The sequence below is a fragment of the Pelodiscus sinensis genome, chromosome 29 (assembly GCF_052426305.1).
Source record: "Pelodiscus sinensis isolate ZL-2025 chromosome 29, ASM5242630v1, whole genome shotgun sequence".
NCBI classification, from domain to species: Eukaryota; Metazoa; Chordata; order Testudines; family Trionychidae; genus Pelodiscus; species Pelodiscus sinensis.
In genome coordinates this window covers 13,270,560-13,294,120 of record NC_143080.1, presented here as the reverse complement: position 1 = coordinate 13,294,120, position 23,561 = coordinate 13,270,560, and the positions used below count along the sequence as shown (strand labels likewise).

The 23,561-nt window shown below is 56.0% G+C and overlaps 1 protein-coding gene across 2 annotated transcripts in view; it reads left to right on the top strand.

Moving 5' to 3' along the window:
* Window positions 1–23,561, top strand: part of LOC102446370 (alpha-2-macroglobulin-like protein 1) — a 53,352-nt gene that overhangs the window by 9,208 nt on the left and 20,583 nt on the right. Inside the window, exons 9-16 of one of the 2 annotated variants that reach the window (XM_089773956.1) lie at window positions 524–638; window positions 1,411–1,526; window positions 1,800–1,964; window positions 6,263–6,493; window positions 14,594–14,657; window positions 14,752–14,897; window positions 15,260–15,409; window positions 21,669–21,869. In XM_089773956.1, the coding sequence (XP_089630082.1) occupies window positions 524–638; window positions 1,411–1,526; window positions 1,800–1,964; window positions 6,263–6,493; window positions 14,594–14,657; window positions 14,752–14,897; window positions 15,260–15,409; window positions 21,669–21,869 (1,188 nt within the window). The remainder of the gene's footprint in view (window positions 1–523; window positions 639–1,410; window positions 1,527–1,799; window positions 1,965–6,262; window positions 6,494–14,593; window positions 14,658–14,751; window positions 14,898–15,259; window positions 15,410–21,668; window positions 21,870–23,561) is intronic. The other variant, XM_089773957.1, reaches the window with a different exon arrangement.

The window sequence follows — 23,561 nt, the reverse complement described above, 5'->3', positions numbered from 1 at the left end:
TGAATGAACAAAGGGCTGGGTTTATGAGCAGCAATCCCATTCCAGGCACAGCCCATTAACCAGGCACAACCAAACCCTTCACTGCTTTAAGAGAAGCTGCGTTCCAAATTTGGTGGTTCTACCTCTTCCTGTTTAGAAGGAGTTCTTCCTCAAATAGACAAGCCAACAAACTCTAAAATGCAGAGTAGATTAGATACAAGGCTGCTGTCAGCTAATTGCTAAATTATCTGCCACCTGGCAGAGGAGTTCGGGTGTTCCCAGCGGGTCAATGCCGGCAGCGTCCCCAGCACTCAAGGGAGGCTCGACACCAGCACCTGCCGAGGGCCCTGTGACTTGTTGGCCCAGCATTGAGGCCCCGGGAGTCTGGCTCCTGCCAGGGAGTATTTCCAGGTTCAGCTGAGACCCCCTGGGCATGAGCCGGCACCTGCCCTGTGTTTCCCCCCTCCCAGTGCTCCCCCGGCCCAGCCCGATTAGAGACCTGGGGCCGGGCTGCTGCTAACGGGCTGTGCTTCTCTCCCTGCAGACTGAGAGCGACGGCTGCCTTTCCTGGGAGGTGGGGATGCCTCCCTTCCACCTGACCCGCTCTGGCTACCAGATGAACCTGGAGGCCATGGCCTCTCTCGTGGAGGAGGGGACAGGTGGGCCTGAACCCAAGCAGACCTGTGCACAGGCACCCGGAGCAGGGAGCCTAGAGGCAGAGGGGTCTCCCTGCAGTGACAGGGCCAGTGCTAGGCCAGCCCTTTCGAGATGGGCCTGGGGCAGTGTTTGTGGTGGGGGCTGGGTTCCGGTTCGGCCCCTGACAGGGCTGCAGCCCTCATGTGAGCTCAGATCTTGGCCCAGCCCTGCACTCCCCACAGCTTGGGGGGCTCAGAGCCGGGTTCTGGGGCCCGTCTTTAACACTGGCTGACACGATGAGCTTCTCCCCAGCCCTGCCCCCAGCCGGGGTCTGGACAGTTTCCCTGCCAAGGCCCAGCAGGGCACAGCCCCTTCCCCGGACGTGTCCAGCCCCAGCTATTGCCAGTGACGGGCCCCTGAGGTGGGCCCGTGCTTGGGTCTGGCAGCACAGGAGGTGGGATGCAGGGCTCCTGTGCCCTGTGACCAGACACACACAGGCAGGGGACTCTCTCCGGGGGGAGGGGGTGGGAGCATCTCCTGGGTCAACGCTCTCTGGCCTCTGGATGGACCAGTTGCTCCAGCTGCTCAGCGGCAGACATGGGCCTGGCTTCCTGGAAAATCCATCCCTGCCTCATTTACCCCCCCCCCCCCAATTCTCCCCCAATGGCCCCTGCAGCCCTCGGCTAGCAGGGTAGAAATGGCTGCACAGATCGGTATGGAGAGAAATCCGGGATTCAGCCTGAATTGGGGGGTGGCTCCCGGCCCCGTCTCCCATCGGCCTCCCTCTCCTGCTAGGGGTGGTGATCAATGCGACCAGGAGCTGCCTCATCAACATCGTGTCTGAAATCGCCACGGTGACCTTTGAGGAAGCTGACGCTGCCTACAGGGCTGGGATCCCCTACACTGGCAAGGTAATGGGATCCCTGGCAACCCACGTGCTCACCCTAGCGCCCTGCTGTTCCAGTCCTGCCCCACCCACCCCAGCTCCCCCCAATCCTGACCTCCAGTGGCCCCGGCTGTACTGTTCCTGCCACACACCCGCCCTAGCTCCCCACAGCCTCATCTCCATTCCTCCCTGCTGTTCCAGCCCTGCCCCACACCCACCCCAGCTCTCCCTGGTCCTGACCCCACTGCCTGGTACTGTCCCCAGAGTTTCATGTCTCTCCCTTTATCTCCTGGCTCAGATGCTCCTGAAGGCAGCAGACGGCTCCGCAGTGAAGAATGAGACTCTGCGGCTGTTTGTTAGCTATGGAGACATTAGTGAGAACCAGACCTTCCTGACGGATGAGTCTGGCAGAGCCTCCTTCGCGCTGGACACCTCCGGCTGGACTGGGACAGTCGATCTGCGGGTAAACAATGGGCCTCTGAGCCCAGTGGGGATCCTGCCCTGCAGCATCTGTTATTGCTTCTGTGGTGCATGGCATTTATTATGGGAGTGCCTAAGGAGAGCCAGGATTGGGCCCTGAGGTGCTAGGTGCTGCACACATCCAGAGTATAAGCCACCCCGCCCAGAGAGCCTGCAGGCTGAAGGGCCAAGACAGAGGTGGGTGGGGAAGGGGCAGGACCCAGCAGCAAAGCCATCAGAGGGGTGGTGCAAACGGCATCCTAGTGCTGCCACTTCTCTTCTCAGGACCATGTGGGGTGCGGTTTAGTTAGGAAGGTCGCCCCCTTCCAGCTGCTCTGGGCACCCGCACCCACCAAAGATCCCCAGCCTGGGGTTCCAAGGCTCAGGGATGCCCCATTCCAACCGCTAGGGTTCTCTAGGCCCCTGTTACAGATGCAGGGTGAGAGGCCATGGGGCTGAGTTCAACCAGCAAAATCAGAGCCAGCCCTGCCCGGCACCATTGCTGTCCGCTGCTGGCCCTTAGCACCCAGCATGCCCCTTTGTTCTTCTTTGTGTGCTTGCTCATGTCCATTCCAATCAGGTGTGCGCTGCATGCTCGGATCTCGGAGCTTTTTTCCCCTCACTAGTATCCATAGGGCCAGGCAGGGAGATCCCTGGAGTGGTGCATATATACCCCTACTGGCCCCTCCACCCCCTCAGTTCCTTCTTACCATCCCTGCAGCAGCTGGAGCACTTAGCCCTTTAGTCTCCCCTTAGCTTTCATTGTTCCTTTGTAGGATAGTTAGCACCTGTAACCAGCATAGTGTTTAGAGCGCAAATACTTAGTGATTAGAGGGCCTTGTTCCTCTTCCTCTCCCCAGCTGGGGGGGCGGGGGGATGCCAGGCCTACTGGGATTCAGTCCTTGTGTGTTCTGCTTGAAACCCAGGCCCTGCGGGGATCCGCATGACTCCTGCCTCAAGTGCTTGGGTGAGGCTCATTGCCAGCAAGCCTGCAAGATCTGCAGGAGTTTTAAGCCGCAGACAAAGAGAGAGAGGGACTCTAGGCTGAAGAGATTTCTCATAGAGCCCTCTCTCCCACCGCTTGTACCGGAAGAGGCCCAGTCAGTGTGCAGTGCGCTTGGTGGCACCACTTAAGGCGAAGCCTAAGCCTTCCCGGCACCGTTCACAGTCTCCTTCCCAGAGGAGATCCAAGGAGGGGAGGGTTGATCCCCACACAAAACAAGCCTCAAAGTGCGTCGGAAGGAGGGACACTCGGCCGCGAAGGTCCAGACCCAGACTCATGCCGACCCTGGGCAGGAACATGCTCCCGTAATGACTGAGGCCGAGGGTGCCTTGTGGGAACTAAGACCGTCGATGCCAGAGACGTATGACGCGGCGCGTGACCTGATAGCGCTAACCGCTCTGGAGACGCCAGCCTTCTCCATACCAGCGCCGAGTAGGTCGACGGTGCATACTGGCACCGAGTTCAGCACCAATGTTTGCGGCACCGGTGCCGTTCCCAGTCCGGCCAATGCCTATGCCATCCCTGGCATCGGTCCCTCCACTGTGGGCTGCAGTGGGGACGCAGAGTGTTCCACCCTCGACGGCCCCGCAAGGCCTGCCCATGCAGGCAGCACCACAAGTGCATGCGGCACCAACACAGCCATTTTTACCCCCGGCACTGGTCTCGCCGCTCAGGGGGAAGCCGTGGGCTATGGCCTAGCAGCAGAGGGAGCAGGAGTCAAGTGCCTCCCTCGTGGTTGACCTCAGAGCCTTTTTGAGGTATCAGGGAGTACACATTTTCCCTTATCTGGACAACTGGCTAATTTGGGGGTTGTCTTGGGAACAGGAGGTGGCACATGTCTCAAGTACCAAGCAACTGTACAACTCAGCCTCATACTAAATGAGAAGTCTGTGGTTCCGTCCCAGCCAATAGAATTTGGGGAGTGTTCCTGAATTCCATGGCAGAGACGGCATCTCTACCCGCTCACAGGTTTCAGACTATGTGTACAATGATTATGGACCTCCAGAGGTGCCCCATGACTACTGCCTGCCATTGAATGCATCTGCTGGGTCACATGGCGGCTTGTACATACGTCGTGACACACGCCAGGCTGAGACTGCCTATACTCCAACGCTGGCTGAGAACTGCGCACAATCCAGTGCGCCAGACCCTGGTTATCCTCTCAGGTTCAGTACTTCATTTACTGGACTGGTGGACTCAGGAGGATGTAGTGTGTGCAGAAGTCCCCTTCAACGCACAGGCTCCTTCTGTACAATTAGTGATGGATGCATCTGATGTTGGGTGGGGGGCCCATTTGGGGACCCTAAGGACTCAGGGTCTATGGTCAAGGAGGGAGAGTTCCTTGCACATCAACGTCAAGGAGCTCATGGCAATCAGGGATATTCTAGAGGGGATTTTCTGAAGGTGGGGTTATCCCCTTGTGGATCTGTTTGCCTCCAGAGACAATCCCAGTGCGGGAGATACTGCTCCTTCAGGGGGCAGGGACCTGGCTCCCTAGGGGACGCTTTCCATATCCAATGGCCCAATCACCTAGTATATGTGTTTCCCTCCCCTTCCACTGGTTCTGGTCAGAATGTGGCTTTTCAGGGCAACAGTGGTCACGAGGTGGCCTCAGCAACACTGGTTCTCCATCCTGAGGAAACTGTCAGTGGTGGAACCGGTGAGACTGCCTCTGGTCTCGGATCTGCTCATGCAAGATCTAGGGTAGGGGATACTATGTCACCCGAACCTGGGGGCTCTCCACCTTACGTTGTGGAACCTGAGTGGCGCTCAGACGTAGAACGGGGCTGCTCTCAGGAAGTACAAAGGGTTTTACTGGACAGCAGAAAGCCATCTGCCAGGGCCCTTTATGAAGCCAAGTGGAAAAGGTTCACGCTGTGGACACAACAAAGGGGCATAGCCCTGGTTGCGGCCAGCGTTCCTCGGATATTAGATTATGTGCTACAGCTCAGGTACCAGGGCCTTGCCACATCCTCTCCTAGAGTCCATCTGGCAGCGATCTCAGCCTTCTGCCCGGGGGGGTGGAGGGGGGGGAAGGTCAGTCTTTGCTAATAAAATGACAAAGAGATTCCTGAAGGGGATCGACAGACTAATGCCGCAGCTGCGTTCCCCCATCCCCCCGGGACCTTAACATGGTACTTACGGGACTTATGAGACCACCCTTTGAACCTCTAGCCACCTGCTTGTTGGAGCATTTGTCATGGAAGGTGGCATTTCTGGTCGTGATTACATCAGCCAGGAGGGTGTCAGTTACGGGCCCTGACCTCGGAGCCCCCATCCATGGTCTTTAAGGACAAAGTTAGGCTCTGCCCTCACCCGGCCATCCTCCCTAAGGTAGTTTCCCATTTCTATATGTCCCAGAACATTTGTTTCAGTGTTTTTTCCTAAACCCCACAACACACCTGAAGAGCAGGCTTTGCATTGCCTGAGCTAAGGAGGGCCGCTGCCTTTTATATAGACGGGACAAAAGACTTCCGAAAGTCACCACAGCTTTTTATTTCCTTTGCGGAAGGAATGAAGGGAGCGCCAGTGTGAGCTCAGTGTTTATCATGGTGGATGACCTCATGCATTAACGAATGTTACCACAAACTGGGGAAACTCCTCCCCGGCTGTGAGCGCTCTCCACATGGGCGCAGGCCAGGTCCGTCACATTCTTGGCTCAAGTGCCTATATTGGACATCAAGTATTAGAGGGGTAGCCGTGTTAGTCTGAATCTACACGAAAGCTTATGCTCCAACACTTCAGTTAGTCTATAAGATGCCGCAGGACTCCTCGCCGCTTGGACATCTGTAGGGTGGCCACATGGTCCTCCTTTTCAGACCACTACGCCATCATGCAGCAGGCCAGGGCCGACACATCTGTGGGTAGAGCAGTGCTGCAATCTGTAGAGAGACAGCTGTCATTACTCTCCAACCCCACCGCCAGAGGAAGCGGCTTGGGAAGCACCGGATTGGAATGGACATGAGCAAGCACTCGAAGAAGAAGAAGAGGTTACTTGCCTCGTAACTGTAGTTCTTCGAGAGGTGTTGCTCATGTCCATTCAAAATCCCACCCGCCTCCCCTTCGTTGGAGAACTTTGGCAAGAAGGAACGAGGGGGTGGAGGGGCCAGCAGGGGTATATATGCGCCGTTATCCCGGTGCCACTCCAAGAGGCTCCCTGGCTGGCCCTATGGATACTGCTGAGGGAAAAAAGCTTCGAGATCCGTGCATGCAGCGCGGACAACTGATTGGAATGGACATGAGCAACACATCTTGAAGAGCTACAGTTATGAGTTAAGTAACCTTCTTCTCTGTCCCAGGGGCACTTCAAGCAGGCAGGTCCCAGAACAGAGAGTGACGGAGACTCTCCCCATTACCCAGATGCCCATCACAGTGTGGAGCCCTTCTACTCCCGGAACCGGAGTTTCCTGAAGATCGGCAGCCTGGGAGGGGAGCTGCCCTGTGACCAGGCCCAGCGGCTCCACGTGGACTATGTCCTGGCGAGGAAGAACCTGGGGAACGGGTCCAAGAGCCTGGATTTCATCTTCCTGGTGAGCCCCAACCTGAGAACGAAAGTGTGTGTGTGTGTGTGTGTGTGTGTGTGTGTGTGTGTGTGTGTGTGTGTGTGTGTGATGTTATTGGATTTTAACAGGAACATGCAGATCATTCTTGCACCCACTGGTGTGTGTTTGCCCCAAATGTAGTGCAAAGAGGGTCAGGTGAGGTGTCTAATGAAAGCCAATGCCATGCGGATTCTGTTTGTGCTGCTCATGTACATGTATGATTTTTGTATGTAAAGTTATGAATATGGGCTCTGTGCTTGCAGTTTAAATGTTTTCTGTCTGGGAGACAGCAGCAGGTGTTTAAGGCCTATTGAGAGGGGTGGTTCCCCAGAGAATAGCTCTTCTGCATGGACATTGGCTCTCAAGTGTTACACCTGTGGAATTCAGTTGTGACCCTACAGACCTGCAGATTCCCCATGGCTGCTGGCGTAAAGGACATGGGCAGGTTAGTTGATCATGTGATCAGCTCCATTTTGGGAGGCACCATCACTCAGGAGAACGATGATTTCCCTCTGCAAGGGCAAGAGTATAAAAGGATCCTGGGGATTCCTCCATCTTGGTCTTCACTCCTGCCCTCCTCTCCAGAAGCACCTTTGCTAAAGACAGAGCCCGGAAGGTTTCATTGACCCCTCCTGACATAGGATGTGCTCCAGGGATTTTAAAGCTGCAGTGTGTCTGAATGAGGTTTCTGATTGCCTGTCTGGTGTCTCAGAAGTGAGGCTGGAATTAGATGCAGGGCAGGGAGAACTCAAGGGTCATGAAAATGTTTCTCTAAAGCAGATTGCAGCTGATGGTCAGGTGAAGCCCTAACAAAGGAGAAGGATAAAGTTCTTCTTCGAGTGAATGTCCCCATGGGTTCACTTTGGGTGCTGGTGAATTCTCGCACCAGTGACTGGAGATTTTTCTAGCAGTGCCCTGCCACGCCGAGCATGTGCAGTAGCGTCTCCTCGTGTCAGTAGGGTCTGTTAGGTGCAGGGCCTCAGTTCCTTCTCTACCATCCAGGGTGAAAAGCCCGGCACCTTAGGTATGGCACTGCCAAAACAGTACGTGGTGCACAAAAGGGCCCACTTGGAGCCTAGACACAAGCCGTCAGCACCGTTGTCTTCATCGGCATCGCCATCTGCCACACCAACCAAACACTACAGATCAGCACTGAAGATGGTACCAGAGGCAGCACCAGATACAGCGCCGAATAGACTCTTTACTGAGATGCCTTCTCCCAGGTTGTGACGCTGGCCCATCCTCCGCACCTTTGACACCGAGCCTGGCGCACCGCACAAAGACTGGCCTAGACATTCTATGGCACCGACAGACCGAGAGTCCTTGGCACTTTGCACTCAATTCACTGTGCCCTGAGTGCGCTCAATTCACCGCCTCACTCCCCAGCCACATCTGTCCCTCAGGAAGGCTGACACGGGACGACATGGCCGCTTTTCATCACAGCATTCTTCTACCCAAAGGCATCCTCCCTGGGAGCTTTACTCCGCAAGAACACCACATGGTCTGCCACCCCACCCTGACCAGGAGGCACGGTGTTCGCTGCCTCCTGATCGCCGTCTCGCCCCACGTCGAAACCTACGTGCGGGCTTTGGCCAGAGTGGTGGGGGCCTTGGCCGTGGTGGCGGCCTCCAAAATGTACGACAAGATTGTGTTCTTCCTTGCCTCGGAGGCCACCGCCCAGGAGGCAGTGGAGTGGGTCCTGGCGGTGGGGGGCATGCAAGTGCCCCTCGAACTGCTGGAGGTCCTGGGCGTATGGGTGGTCCTCACCTCCGTTCCACCCTTCCTCCCCAGTGCTGCCCTACTGCCTTTCGTCTCCACCCTGGGGAGACCCATTTCCACCATCAGTCCTCTCCCGTTGGGCTGTAAGGACCTGCCCTCCGCCACATCCTGTCCTTCCTCTGGCAGGTACAGCTGCAGCTGCTGCCGGCGGCGTGTGGTGGGGTGGCGCTAGAGAGTTCCTTCCTGGTGTCCTACCAGGGGGCCCTTTACCGGGACCATTATTCTACAGGGGAGGCCCGGTGCTTCCTCTGCTGGGCAATGGGGCACGTCCGGAGGGACTGTCCCTTGGCCTGGCCGGGGGAGGCGGCTGGGCACCCCGGGTGGGCGCCGGTCCCAGCACTGCTGGCCGCCCTGGTAGTCTGGCCTCTTCCAACCAACGGCTCCACTCGGGAGCTGGAGGCACCTCTTCTGGCATGCCCGAGCAAATAGGCGGGCCCCGCCTCTACTCTGTCCATCTCTGCGGGGCCCGAGGAGGAGAGGGCGGTGCGGTCATTGCCAGGTGAGGGAGAGGGCTCCCCCCAGGTGGAGGTTTCCCTATCCCCCGCTCTCCCTCCCCCGCCTCAACGTCCCCCCTGAAGACCAACTGCACCCCCTGGCCTTGCCCCTGCTGACTAGCCCTCCACCTTGAGGGGAGGGGTAGCTCAGTGGTTTGAGCATTGGACTGCTAAACCCAGGGTTGTGAGTTTAATCCTTGAGGGGGCCATGGTACTTGGCTTGGGACAGGGATGGTGCTTGGTCCTGCTGTGAGAACAGGGGACTGGACTCAATCACCTCTCAAGATCCCTTCTAGCTCTATGGGGTGGTATATCTCCACCTTGGAGGGCTGGACGCTTGTCCGGGGGAAGCGCAGAGCCTGCCATTCGCGGGCTCAATCTCCCCCCTCCGATGAGGAGGGTGGGAAGGCCCCCCTCTGACAGATCCTGAGGAGACCCAGTGCTGCTGAGAAGGCCCCCAGCGGGCGTCAGCAGGAGGCGCCGACTGAGGAAGCCGTGGCAATGAGGGTGGACGATGCTGTCCCCGCTGTGGAGCCAATCCGTGAGGGAGCCTCCCTGGCCCGGTATCAACTGCAGCCCCCGCTGTCACCGTCGAGGTAATTGTTGCCTCGGCGGCTGGTGGAGAAGGCTCTGGGGCCGAGGGGATGGAACATGTCTAGAAAATAAAGCCTTTTCCAAAAGATCCCTTATTCCTTATTTTAAGAGGAATAAGGGATCGTTTGGAAAAGGCTTTATTTTCCGAAAGATCCGCTTCTAGACTGGCACTTTTTTCCGGCAAAGCTCCGAGCCGGAAAAAAGCGGCAGCCATGTTTACGCAAATGAAGCAGGGGAGGCTTTAAATCCCCGCTTCATTTGCAATTGCGATGTGTCTAATTTGCATCGCTTTTACAGAAAAGGGATGCAGTCTAGACACAGCCCTGGACTGTGACTGGGGGACTGGGTGGATGCCTGAACACTCGCTCAGTGCATGGGACTCCCCACCCCCCGAACTGCCCTATGCCTACTTCAGGAGGTGAAGGCGGCTTTGCCGCAGCCCGCTCTCGGTTTTCTGCAGCAGTCCCTGCAAGAGGGTACACCCCACCCCTCCCTTCCTCCAAACCCTCCGTCTTTAGTTATCGGGTCCCTGTTCCGCGGGCCCCTCCTGTTTCCCCATCCCTGGACCGCTGGCTGGCTGCAGGATTTGCAGCCAGTCTGTTTCCAAACCGTGCCAAGAGACCATCTGTACATGCTCATGATCCACACATTTCCTCACCCTCGTGTCCCGCCCCGACAGTAAGTGGTGGGACTACTTAAGACTAATAGAGGGTGAAGAACCTCGCTGGGTCAGCGTATATTCCACCTTAAACCCGCGGCCCATTGGGGACATTAGTTCATAGAATCATAGAATAATAGGACTGGAAGGGACCTCGAGAGGTCATAGAGTCCAGCCCCCCGCCCTCAAGGCAGGACCAAGCTCCGTCTTCACCATCCCTGACAGATGTCTATCTAACCTGTTCTTAAATATCTCCAGAGAGGGAGATTCCACCACCTCCCTTGGCAATTTATTCCAATATTCATGGAGCTTCATGGAGCTGTGAGCACGGGCATGTACCTGGCCACGGTTCACCCCTGTCCCAGAGACCTGCCCGTTTTGCGGGGTGAAGGAAAACCTGGCGCACACGTATTTAGAATGCACCAGGTTGCAACCCCTATTCTTTTCCCCTCGCTTTTTTATTTATGCACACCCTATCCGTGGCCCCACAAAGTCATGAGACCTCCTTGTCAACCTCCTCCTGGCCTTGGCAAAAGCTACTTTATATAATACTAGGAAGAGGATGCTAGATGAGGGGATTCTCTGCGACTGTGGGGCCTATTTTCGGTCCTCCTTTGTGTCACACATCCAGGCAGAGTTCCTCTGGGTGGCATCCACTAGATCCATCGACAGCTTTGATGGAGCAGTGGACGCTGTCCAGGGTTCTCTCCTTGGTGTCTGGTTCCCTTGTTTTAAACCTTTGACCCCCACACCTTGATCCTGTTATGTCATTATTTGTCCCCAGAAATTAGTTAGACCCTGGGTCTAGTCGTTCCTCCCACAGGGCTGGGGGAGGGACTCTGAGAAGTGGGTGGGCTGCGCCCAGCCACCTCTCCCATGATTTTCCAACTAGTGCCCCACTACCCTGACCATCCCATCATGGTCCATGCAAATCTGGTTCCCATATCTCCACCGCATGGCGGTAGCTCCACCACTCCAGTTTCCTCACAGCCACAACCTCCTCTCTCAGAACCAAGCAAGCTACCCCATCCTCAGCCTTGAGCCTTTCACCTTCATGCCTGGCTTCTCTCTGGTTCCATGGACCTTAGTCCCAGTGCTCTGATCAAGTGAGAGCTACAGTAGGAGGCCATCTACTAGACTTTCTTACCCGTAGAAATGGAAGCATTTTTCCCTCTGCTGTCAACAAGCTCACCTCATCCCCAATACTACTTCACTGCCTGTTGTCCCAGATTGTATGTTACACCTAAAGACCTCTGGGCTATGCCTCTCTTCCCTGGAGGTACACCTGGAAGCAATAGCAACCTTCCATGAAGCAATAGAGGGGTCATCTGTCTTCACGCACCTCACTATGACGAGATTCCTTCAGAGTCTCCTGGGATGCGTCTAGACTACATGGCTCCATCGACGGAGCCGTGTAGATGAGTTTACTAGACATAGCAAAATGAAGCAGCGATTTAAATAATCGCCGCTTCATTTACATCAAAATGGCCACCACGCTGTGCCGATGATCAGCTGATCCGGAGCAGTCTAGATGCGCCGCAGTTGACAAGGGAAGCCTTTGTCGAATACTCCGGTAAACCTTGTTTCATGAGGCATAGCTGACATTCGCATCCTGCGTTTCTTCCAAAGATCAGTTCCTCATTCCACATCCATGAGCCTATAGTGTTGCCCATCTTTTATCCAAAACCTCATGCATCCCCTAAAGGGTCAATGATACACCCCTTAGACATACAGCGAGCATTAGCCTTCTATACAGACAGGACTCGTGACTTTCCTAAATCTCCGTGCCTCTTTATCTCCATCACCAAATGGAGGCAGGAGAAAGGGTGCGCTGATTTCAACCCAGCATATCTCCAAGTGGATCTTCTCCTATCAAGTCAGTTGTTACTCCCTGTGAAGGGGTGTGACCATCCCCATGGGTCCAAACCCCTTCTTTCCGCCTTTTTACGTATTGCCAAGCTTTGGCCCCTCGGGGGAGGAGGGGCTGCTGTGGCTTCTCCTTAAGCTTTTACCCCGAGTGGGGTGTGAGGGGGGGCTGGGCCCTCCCTCTCTCCAGGCCCCAGCCCAGGGCCCTAAGGTGGGGGTGTCCTCCTTGTCCCCTACCCACCTAGCTGACTGGGCTAACCGCTGCAACTCGTCAGCCCGCAAGCGAGACTCCAGCCGCCCGCCCTGAGCCACTTCCTCACCCCCGCTCTCCCTGCCCTTATTCCTGCTACTCCTCCCCTGCTCGAGCCCCTTCTCACCTGTTTTCTCATCCTTGCCCCCACCTGTGTTGTCCATCCTCTCTTTTGAAAGTCCTCCCGGCCCCTTCCTGCCATTCTCCTATGCACCTGCGCTGGCGTCCTCCGTCCTTCCGCCTCCCCTGCTCCCGCAGGCACTCCCTGACCTGCCTAATGTGCATGCGCCGGCGTCTTCCTGGCTTGCACCCAAGGCGCATGCGCTAGCATCCGCCAGGCCGCTGTTTGCCTGGCACGTTCCAGCCACTGCCCTTTCTCCTGCCACGCGGAGGTCAGCCAGCCGCCGTCTTTCATGCCCTGCACGATCCGGTTTGGGCTGCAGGGTTCCATCACCACATCACACTCCCTCTGGAATAAACCACTCATCTCCATTCCAAGAGCACACTCCCTGCGTGCAACTGCAACCTCTGTGGCCTTCCTGAACAACGTACCGCTCACAGACATTTATTGAGAAGCTACTTGGAACTCTGACCACACCCGCGCCAGGCATTATGCCATCATGCCTCAATTGTCAGCTGGTACAGCCGTGGCTACAGCGGTGCTAGCTTGTGCCGCCAAGCAGAGACTCCAACTCCCACCTTCTGTAGCAAGTATTTCTCTGTAGTCACCAGCAGTGGGGCACCCCGGGGACACACACCTCAAAGAACGGTCATTAATGCACACAATGAGAAACTTCCTTATGTGTTCCAGAGACTTTTGAGCTGGCCGTTTGTTACATCTGCTAAAAGGCTGCATCAAGAACTTGGGGATAGACGTGTGTAATGGCTTCTCCTTAACGATCCTCCTCTCTGCCTTTTCTTTCTTGTATTAGTAACCCCTTAGGGTATGTCTACACTACAAAGTTAATTCGAACTAACAGACGTTAGAATTAACTTTGATAGGCGCTACGCATACAAACCACTAGTTCGAACTTAATTTGAACTAGCGGAGAGCTTAATTTGAACTAGGTAAACCTCATTCTACGAGGACTAACGCCTAGTTCGAATTAAGCAGTTTGAATTAAGGGCTGTGTGGCCACTTAATTCGAACTAGTGGGAGGCTAGCCCTTCCCAGCTTTCCCTGATGGCCACTCTGGGCACCACCAGGGAAACTCGTCTGCCCCACTCCCGGCCCTGGAGCCCTTAAAGGGGCACAGGCTGGCTACGGTGCCCGTGCCAGGTGCAAGCCTGCCAGCAGCCAGCCAGCAGACCCTGTACCTGGCACGGCACGAACCAGCCACCTGCTGCCACCCAACCCTCCGCCTCTTTCCGGGACCAGGCTGGCAGCTCCCGGGAGCCTGCCCCGGTCCGCAAGAGGCGGGCGCCCACCTAGTCTAGTGCGGAGATCGTGGACCTCATCCACGACGTCCACACTAGGCACAGGAAGGTGGCCATCTAGGGCAGGAGAGCTGCCAGGGTGGGGGTCGGGACCCTTTAAGCACAGCCCTCGGCTAGCCTGAGACAGCATCTCCACGCTCTAAGTCCTCCTCTGATGCCCTGCCGGCACTGCTTCCGGCCATACTTAACCTCTGTTCAGGGTCCACTTAATGTGGACGCGCTAGTTCGAATTAGGAAAACGCTAATTCGAACTAGTTTTTAGTTCTAGACGCGTTAGTTCGAATTAGCTTAGTTCGAATTAACTAATTCGAATTAAGTTAGTTCGAATTAGCGCTGTAGTGTAGACGTACCCTTAGATATTAGATTCTAAAGGGCTGGTGCAGCATGCTCTTTTGGGTAAGATCTGAGGTATAAATTGTCCTGGGACTGTGGCTTGTCCTGTGGGACTGAGAGAACCTGTTCAGAGTTGGTGAGATGGGTTTATAACCCCTGATCTGTGTGAGGAGTGGGGCTGGTGGTGGCACATCTGGAGTGTCTAAGGGGGTTGCTGGCTAGAGAAGCAGCTGAAGTGCTCTGTGGGTGGCTGATTTGGTGCTTTATAGAGGAGGACCCCAGTCTTGGGCTGTACGTAGGCCTGGTTCTGAGCAAGTTGCCCTGATTTGACCCTCGCAGCGATGCCCCCAGCCGCCCTATTGAATGACAAGGGGTGTGGAGTAGAACGGTTCCTTGAACTCAGGGGTGGGGCTAGATCAGGACGGGGCTTTTCCTCCTTCCCCACTAGGGGCTCAGGTTCCAAACTTCCCCCAAAGTGGGGGCTGCCTGGCTCTGGGGCTGGGGAAAAGGACACGGATCCGAGAGTGCTCCCGTGCACCCCCACCTCCGCTGGCTCAGTCCGTGGGGGGGTGAGGCTGCCCCCGCCCTGACTGCAGCCAGTGCAGCATCCCCACGTTGGGGCGTTCGCCAGCCCCTGTTCAGCCTCAGCTCAGTGACTCCCGTCTCCTCCTCTGCAGGTCGTGGCCAAGGGAGCCATCGCCAGGATCCTCCACAAGGGGCTGGAGCTCGGCGAGGGGGCTGGTAAGTGGTGGGGGAGGGGAGCGTGTCGGGGATGGAGCCCTGGGCAGGGGAGGGGCCCTGCTGACTGCCCCTGACTGCCCCCCACTGCCCCTAGGACAGAAGGGCTCCTTCTCCATGGAGCTGCCCGTCGGCGCTGAGCTGGCGCCGGCTGCCAAGGTGCTGGGTTACACGGTGCTGCCCGACGGAGAGATGGCTGCCGACAGCGCCCTGCTGCGCGTGGCCAAGTGCTTCCCCAACAAGGTGAGCCCGGGGCTCGGGGCCGAGGGGCTTTGGGGGAACCGCTCCTGCCCCGTAACTGGAGCCCTGGGCAGGGCATCACTGGGTGATGTGGGCCCTTCTGCCCCTCTCCCCTTCCCCCTCCCCTGCCGTCTGTCTGGGGTGTCTGTAAATAACTGCAGCTCCATGTGCTGTCCCACGGGGGCACTGAATGAGCCTGGGCTGCCTCAATCCCCCAGCCCCATCCCTAGCACCGAGTCCCAAAGCCCCACGGCCAGTGGGGCCTAGGGCCAGAGTGACACTCGGTGCCTGTAGCTCGTGTCCTGCCCCTTTCCCCCTGTCCCGGGGGTCTCTCTCCCCCACCGTGACACCCTGTGCCTCTCCAGGTGAAGCTGGCCTTCTCGCAGGACCGGGCCCTGCCGGGCTCGGAGCTCCAGCTGCAGGTGCAGGCTGCCCCCGGGTCCCTGTGCGCCGTACGCGCCGTGGATCGCAGCGTGCTGCTCGTGAAGCCTGAGGCCGAGCTCAGCGTCGACACGGTGAGTCTAGAGCAGCTCGGCCATTCGCCCCACCCCTCCCCCGACGAGTCCTCCCCCCTCGCAGGGAGGGACGATGCACGGCCACTGGGGGACACCCCTGGAGGCCACCTCTCCTTGGTTATGGGGCTGCTTCAATGGCACTTGGCCCCCTGACTCTGCGGGTTCTCCACTTCTCTTGCCTGATCTCCCATCAGCCATTGCAATGCCCCCTTCCTGCCCCTGTCACCCAGCCCCGGCTTGGCACATGGAGCTTGGAACTGAGATAATGGCTGGGGAAGAGCTGGTCCCCAGGGGCAGGGGAAGGAGAATTCCCTGCCCATGTCCAGCAGAGAACATCTGGCCAGGGGCATTGTTGGTCCAGGAGCTGAGCTACGTGTCCTAACCAGGCCTTTCTGTGGCCCAGACAGAGTCATTCTCTGCCCTACGGAGAGATGTCACCTCTCCTTGCCCTTCCCAGGCTCTCCCAGGGCATCAGGGGTCGCGTGTCCGTTTCCTTGGGCTGCAAGTCGGGGGGTGCAGTGACAGACACCTGTGTGATGCTGTGGGATTTGGGGGACCCTTTATGAAAGTCTGTGTTCTAGAAAGGCCAGGGGTTGTGCCAGGTCTGCCACTTACGATATCTGCAAAACTCTTATAATCTGCCAAAGGGGACGATCTCACCTGTATGTTTGCATCCCCTTTGTAAGTCAGTGGATGTGATATACCTTGACTTTAGCAAGGCTTTTGATACGGTCTCCCACAATATTCTTGCCAGCCAGTTAAGGGAATGTGGATGGATAAATGGACGGTAAGATGGATAGAAAGCTGGCTAGAAGGTCGGATCCAGTGGGTAGTGATCAATGGCTCGATGTCAGGATGGCAGTCGGTTCCTAGTGGAGTGCCCCAAGGTTTGGTTCTAGGACCGGTTTTGTTCAATATCTTTATAAATGACCTGGATGAGGGGATGGATTGCACCCTCAGCAAGTCTGCAGATGACACTAAGCTAGGGAGAGAGGTAGATACGCTTGAGGGCAGAGATGGGGTCCAGAGTAACTTAGACAAATTGGAGGATTGGGCCACAAGAAATCTGATGACAAGTATCAGAGGGGTAGCCGTGTTAGTCTCAATCTGCAAAAGTGGCAAGAGTCCTGTGGCACCTTAGGATATGTCTACGCTACGAAGTTAGTTTGAATTAACTTTAATAGCAGCTATACATGCAAAGCACTATTTCGAATTTAATTCGAACTAGCGCTTAATTCGAACTAGGTAAACCTCATTCTACGAGGACTAACGCCTAGTTCGAATTAAGTAGTTTAAATTAAGGGCTGTCCAGCCACTTAATTCGAACTAGCTGGAGGCTAGACCTTCCCAGGTTGCCCTGGTGGCCACTCTGGGTCAAACCAGGAAAACTCTTCTGCCCCACTCCCAGCCCTGAAGCCCTTAAAGGGGCACAGTCTGCCCACAGTGCTTGTGCCAGTTGCAAGCCTGCCAGCATCCAGCCAGCATACCCTGCATCTGGCACGAGATGAGCCACCCACCCGCTGCCACCCAGCCCTCCACCTCTTCCCAGGACCAGGCTGGCGGCTCCCAGGAGCCTGCCCGGGGCCGCAATAGAAGGGCGCCCACCTGGTCTAGTGCAGAGATTGTGGACCTCATTGAGGTTTGGGGGGAGGCCTCCAATGCCTACAATCTCTGCATTAGGCACAGGAACGTGGCCGTCTACAGCTGCATGGCTGCCAGCCTGGCCACGAGAGGCCACATGCACAGCCAGGAGCACCTGCCGCTACTGGAGCAGCAGCTCTGCACCCAGGAGCACTGGGTCCATGAGGACCTGTGGCTGCAGCAGCAGAGCTTGGAGGCACTGGAGGAGGAGGGCCGTGCCCTCCGAGGTCACCTCCAGGCCCTGGTGGACATGTTCCTGCCTCCTCCTGCCTCCCTGCGACTGCACCAGCTCTCGCTCCTCCTCCCACCCCTGCTCTCCCTTCCACTTCCTCTGTACCCCCGTCCCTCCTGCTCCACACGCACTCCCCCCCGATGCCCCCACACCCGCAGTGCTGCGAGACAGGAGAGCCAGCAGGACCCTGAACCCTGAGCTTTCCCTTCCTTTCCTCCCCTTCCTCCCACTTCCAGCTCCCACCTCCCAGGTTTCCCCCTCCCCTCTCCCACCTTCTCTCCTGCCCTCTCCTGCCTTCTTTCCCCCATCTCCCCAAAGTTTCATTCCCCCTCCCCAGTTGTGTTAAAGAGAGTTGTTATTTTTGAAAATACGTGTCTTTTATTTGACATCAGGGAGGAGGGGCTAGGGAAGTGTAAGTGTAAGGATGAGAGGAGGAATGGGGCACAAGCCCCCGGTGGGGCAGACTGGGGAGACTGTTAGCGCTCCTCAGGGTGGAAGCTTTCCCGCAGGGCCCCCTGGATCCTGACAGGCCCTCAATGGTCCTCCCGAATGGCAGCCTGCAGACAGGGCAGCCAGGCTGCCGAAAATATGTCCATGAGACGCAGCAGAGTCCCCAGGGGCAGGTCTGGTTCTATGTTGCAGGGTGCTGTGGTGCCCTGAGTGAGGGCAAGCAGGACACTCCGAGACACAAATGCTTTGCTGTCCCTCAGCGAGCTAGACCAGCAAGCAGAGAAACCTGAGAACTGTCTGTCCGGGATGGGGGGGTCGGGTCCCTTTAAGCACAACCCTCGGCTAGCCTGAGGCAGCAGCCCCACACACTAAGTCCAACCCATATGCCCTGCCTGCCCTGGTTCCAGCCAGCCTTACCTTCGATTCAGGGTCCACTCAATGTGGACGTGCTATTTCGAATTAGCAAACTCTAATTCGAATTAGTTTTTAGGTCTAGATGCACTAATTCGAATTAAGTTAGTTTGAATTAGTGCTGTAGTGTAGACATACCCTACTATAGACTAACAGAAGTGTTGGAGCATAAGCTTTCGTGGGCAAAGACCCACTTCGTCAGATGCATGTAGTGGAAATTTCCAGAAGCAGGTATAAATATGCAGGCCAGGATCAGGTTAGAGATAACAAGGTGAATCTAATCAGGGAGGATGAGGCCCACTTCTAGTAGCTGATCTGGAGGTGTGAATACCAAGAGAGGAGAAGCTGCTTTTGTAGTTAGCTAGCCATTCACAGTCTTTGTTTAATCCTGAGTTGATGATGTCACACTTGAACTGTAGCTCAGCGGTTTCTCTTTGAAGTCCGGTCTTGTAGTTTTTTTGCTGCAGGATGGCTACCTTTGGGTCTGCAATTGTGTGCCAGGGAGATTGAAGTGTTCCCCTACAGGTTTTTGTATGTTGCCATTCCTAATATCTGATTTGTGTCCATTGAGTCTTTTACAATCAAAGCTGCCACTGTCAATCTCCCAGGATTTGAATTAGGTCTAGTGAAGACAGCTATTTGGAACTGATAGGGACACTCTGGTCAATGCTGGCAGTTCTGCTTCCATGAGGAGTCAGAGTAGTTGAGGGTATGTCTACACTACAGCGCTAATTCGAACTAAGCTAATCTGAACTAACGCATCCAGACTAAAAAACTAGTTCGAATTAGCGTTTTGCTAATTCGAACTAGCATGTCCACACAGAGTGGACCCTGAACCGGGGTTAAGGATGGCTGGAAGCAGTGCCGGCAGGGCATCAGATGAGGACTTAGAGCGTGGAGCTGCTGTCTCAGGCTAGCCGAGGGCTGCGCTTAAAGGGTCCCGACCCCCACCCCGGACAGACAATTCTCAGGGGTTCCCCACTTGCAAAGCAGTCCTGGCTTGGATTGCCCGGAGTACCCACACTGGGCACATCACAGCACTCGGCCATCAGACCGGCTGCACTTGCCGCAGGCTGCCATCTTGGGAGAGGGGGCAATTGGGGGGCTGCAGGAGAGCTTCCACCCCCAGAACCCCGCAGAGCCAGCCCAGTCCTCCCCATCGGGGGCTCGTACCCCATTCCTCCCTCACCTCCTTCCACTTACCCTTCCCTAGCCCCCCTTCCTGATGTACAAAATAAAGGACAATTGTGTTCAAAAATAGAATCTCTCTTTATTGAACAAAACTGGGGGAGACTGGGAAAAGGAGGTGGGAGAGGGGAAGAGAGAGGGTAAGAGAGGGGAGGGCAACTACAATGATGAGGGGTTTGGAACAGGTCCCATATGAAGAGAGGCTAAACAGACTGGGACTTTTTAGAAAAGAGGAGATGGAGGGGGGATATGATAGAGGTCTATAAAAGCACGAGTGGGGTGGAGAGGGTGCATCACGAAAAATTCTTCATTAGTTCCCATAATAGAAGGACTAGAGGACACCAAAGGAAAGGAATGGGTAGCAGGCTTCAAACTAATAACAGAAAGTTCTTCTTCACAAAGCAAAGAGTCAACCTGTGGAACTCCTTGCTGCAGGAGGCTGTGAAGGCTAGAACTAGGGTTAAAGAGAACTGAGATCAAGTCATGGAGGTTGGGTCCATGGAGTGCTATTAGCCAGGGGGTAAGAGTGGTGTCCCTGCCCAAAGTTTGTGGAAGGCTGGAGATGGATGGCACGAGACAAATGGCTTGGTCACTGTCTTCGGTCCATCCCCTCCAGGGTCCCTAGTGTTGGCCGCTGTCGGCAGACAGGCTACTTGGCTAGATGGACCTTTGGTCTGACCCAGTACGGCCATTGTAAGGTCAAGGCTCAGGGTCGGGGGTCTCAGTGGACCACCTTGATTTTCATGCACACCTGCTCCTGGGTGGGCAGGCTGGCAGCTCTTCTGCCCTAGACGGCCACTTTCCTGTGCCTAGTGCGGAGGTCATGGACAAGGTCCACGATGTCCGCACTAGCCCAGGCGGGTGCCCGCCTCTTGCGGTCCCGGGCAAGCTCCCGGGAGCCGCCAGCCTGGTCCTGGGAAGAGGGGGAGTGCTGGGGGGCATCGGGTGGGTGGCTCGATCCGTGCCAGGTGCAGGGTCTGCTAGCTGGGTGCTGGCAGGCTTGCACCTGGCACGGGCACCGTAGCCAGCCCGTGCCCCTTTAAGGGGGCCGGGGCCGGGAGGGGGGCAATAGAGTTTCCCTGGTGTTGGCCAGAGTGGCCACCAGGGAAAGCTGGGGAGGGCTAGCCTCGCACTAGTTCGAGTTAAGGGGCTACACACCCCTTCGAACTAGTAAGTTCAAACTAGGCTTAGTCCTCGTAGAATGAGGTTTTCCTAGTTCGAACTAAGCGCTCCGCTAGTTCGAATTAAGTTCGAACTAGCGGAGTGCTTGTGTAGCGCCTATCAAAGTTAATTCGAACTAACATCCGTTAGTTCGAATTAACTTTGTAGTGTAGACATACCCTAAGAGTGTTCTCCCTTTGACTTTCTGCAGTGTGGACAGCGCCAAAATTCGAGTTAAGATACTTCGACTTCAGCTATGCAATTAACGTAGTTGAAGTTACGTATCTTAATTTGACCTTGTGCCGTAGTGTAGACTTACCCATCCAGATTAATGAAGATTTTAAACAAAACCAGCCCCAGGACAGAAACCAACTACCAATTAGACATCAAGCCGTTAATCAGTACCCATTCAGCCCAGCCATCTAGCCTGCTTTCTATTCAACTTATAGTTCATTCATTCAAGCCATACGTCTTTATCTTGCTGGCAAGAATACTGTGGGAGATCGTATCAAAAGCTTTGATAAAGTAAAGGCAGATCCCATCCTCTGCTTTCCCCATATCCACAGAGCCATTGTCTACAAATGAAACTTTGACTTAAAGAATGAATGACCCATCTGAGCTGTGGCTGACTGGCGGTAGTCCAGAGGAACTTTACAGCCAGCAAATTCACCAGTACTGCTAGGAACCTGATGGACTTTGAGTCTTTTTTAGTTGTTTCTTTATAATAAACCTGTAGTTTAAGATGCTAAAGGATTGGCTGGCTGGGTGGGATTTTGGATAAGATGCAAACCCAAAGTGACCTGATAACGTGGCTAAACCTTTGGGATCAAGAAAATGTTTTGTATCATGAGCAGAGGTTTAAAATAACCTCTCAGTGTATTGGAGCTGGGTGCTAAAAGCCAGAGAACTGGAAGGCATCAAGGGGAGGAGGTGCATGTACTCAATAGGTTTAACCAATAAGCCCAGGCTTATTGATTAATCATCTAATTGACCACAGGTTGACATCCCTAGTGGGAAGAGGCTGGGTGCTGGGAAAGGAGTGGGGGAGTCCAGGCTAGAAATGTGATTGGGATGATAGGGGAGGTTTGTGGGATGATGTGTTGGTGAGAGGAGGGGCAGGAGCTGGCCATGGAGTGGCTTGGTCTCACGGCAGCCCTTGTCTGTGTTTGTCTTTAGGTCTATAACTTGCTCCCTGATTTTCACCAAGAAGACTCCTATCAAGGTAATAAGTCATGTTACTGTCAGTCCAGTAATACAGCTCTGGTTCTGGCTACTACTGTCGACAATCTGCCGAGGAGCATTTCGAAATTCTGGAGGCGGCGCAGAGGGACTCGTGGTGGGGCTGTCCCGCTGACAGACCCCAACGGCCTGTTTCAGGTAGGGTTGTGCCTGGCCCTGCCTCTGGCTCCTTTGTAGCCTGAAAGGACTAAACTATCTCCGCCGTGCCCAGGCTGCTGGGGCGACGTCCCACCAAACAGTCCGGCCTGTTCTAGTGACTCCCCAGGGATGCTCCTCGCAAACTCAGGGTCGGGCTGCACCTCCCCCGCCTCCTCCAGACCCAGCTCAGGCCCTGGGACAGATTCCCGGCGTATGCACACAGCAGGAACGATACCCCCGGCTCCTGGGCTCAGGGATCTGATGCGGGGGCAGCTGCACCATGACCAGTTACGGCTGCCTGGCAGTTCCTGTTACAGCCCAGCCGCGCTGTACGTTCAAGATACGATAAAAAAAAATTGGACTTAAAGTGAAATAACTTAATGTGGGGAATTATTTTCCTGCTGTTGACTCCCATTTGCGCAAACTGGATTTTTTGGTGCAACTTAAGAGCGGGGGATGGGAGGATTTATCACCCATCAGTTCCAACGAGCGTCAGTGACGTCCGTGCGTAACGGGTGTACACCGGGTGACTTACAGCGGGGACGCCCTGTGTGAGTTTTCAGTTCCTGTGACTGTCAGACTCAAACGTCTGGGGCAGAAATTCCCCGGCCAGGAGTCGCCTCCGGCTGAACTTTCTGAGGGTTGTGGCTAACACGGCCCTGGAGTTGCCCCGACAGGGGGAGGGGAAAATACTCGGCGTCCCATTATACATGGAAGCTCTTTCACTGAGAAGCTCCCTGCCTCGGAGCAGAGACTTGACCCTTGGCCGGGAGGTCGCTCTGGGGTCGGGGAGGTGTCCATTGCCTTCCTGTGAGCTTCAGCCCCACATGGCTGGGATCCCCGGGAATGGCGCGACCCACATGCCCAGCCGAGGGTTGGAGTGCGGCCGCCTTACTGAGCGAGGAACTGCTGTGGGCTGAGCCTGCTCCATCCCCCCGACGTGCCGACCGAACATGCCCCTTCGCCACAGAGCAGCTGAGCCTGCATGAGTCTGGGGCCCCGGGGGCTGGGCAAGGTTCCTGAAATGGCCCCCCCCCGGCCAGCAGTGGGCGCGGGGACAGAGCTCCTGGAGATGGTGCCACCGGTGCTCTCTGTGCTTCCCTGCTGGTCCCAAGCAGCCTGGAGGCCCCTGAGTGGTAGGGGCGGAGGGACGCAAGGACACGAGCATCGGCCGGGGGAAGGGTCCAGCCACCTTCACCCGACTGGGGAAGCCAAGCTGGCTCTTCAGTGCGGGGCTGGGCAGCCTGGATCCCTTGCGGTTCACGTCACTCCCCTCACGTCACACGTAGGAATGGAAGCAAGTGCAGGTTGGGCTGCCCTGGCCTGGCACCCCCGGGACCTGACTGGTCCCAGACGAGGGATTTTGTGGGACCAGGGGTTCCTAATGTAGAGCCTGGATCCTGCTGCTGCTTCAGGCAACCCCTCAACCTCTACTCTGGGCTACTGCACATGATGCTCTTCCTGCCCTTCTGGGAAGTCCTGCACTGCCAGGAACCCTGCTGCCCTGCCACCCTGCAGGGCTCCCAGGCGCTCGCCCTCCAGTGGGACCCTCTGGTCCTGGATCATCCAAGGACCACGGATGTGGCCAGAACAGAGAGTCCCGGTTACAGTTTCAATTTGTGGTCGAGTCGGCTACTCCCATCCCCCCACCTGCTGTCTCTGTATGACAGGTATCAAGGAGGGGGAAGCAGG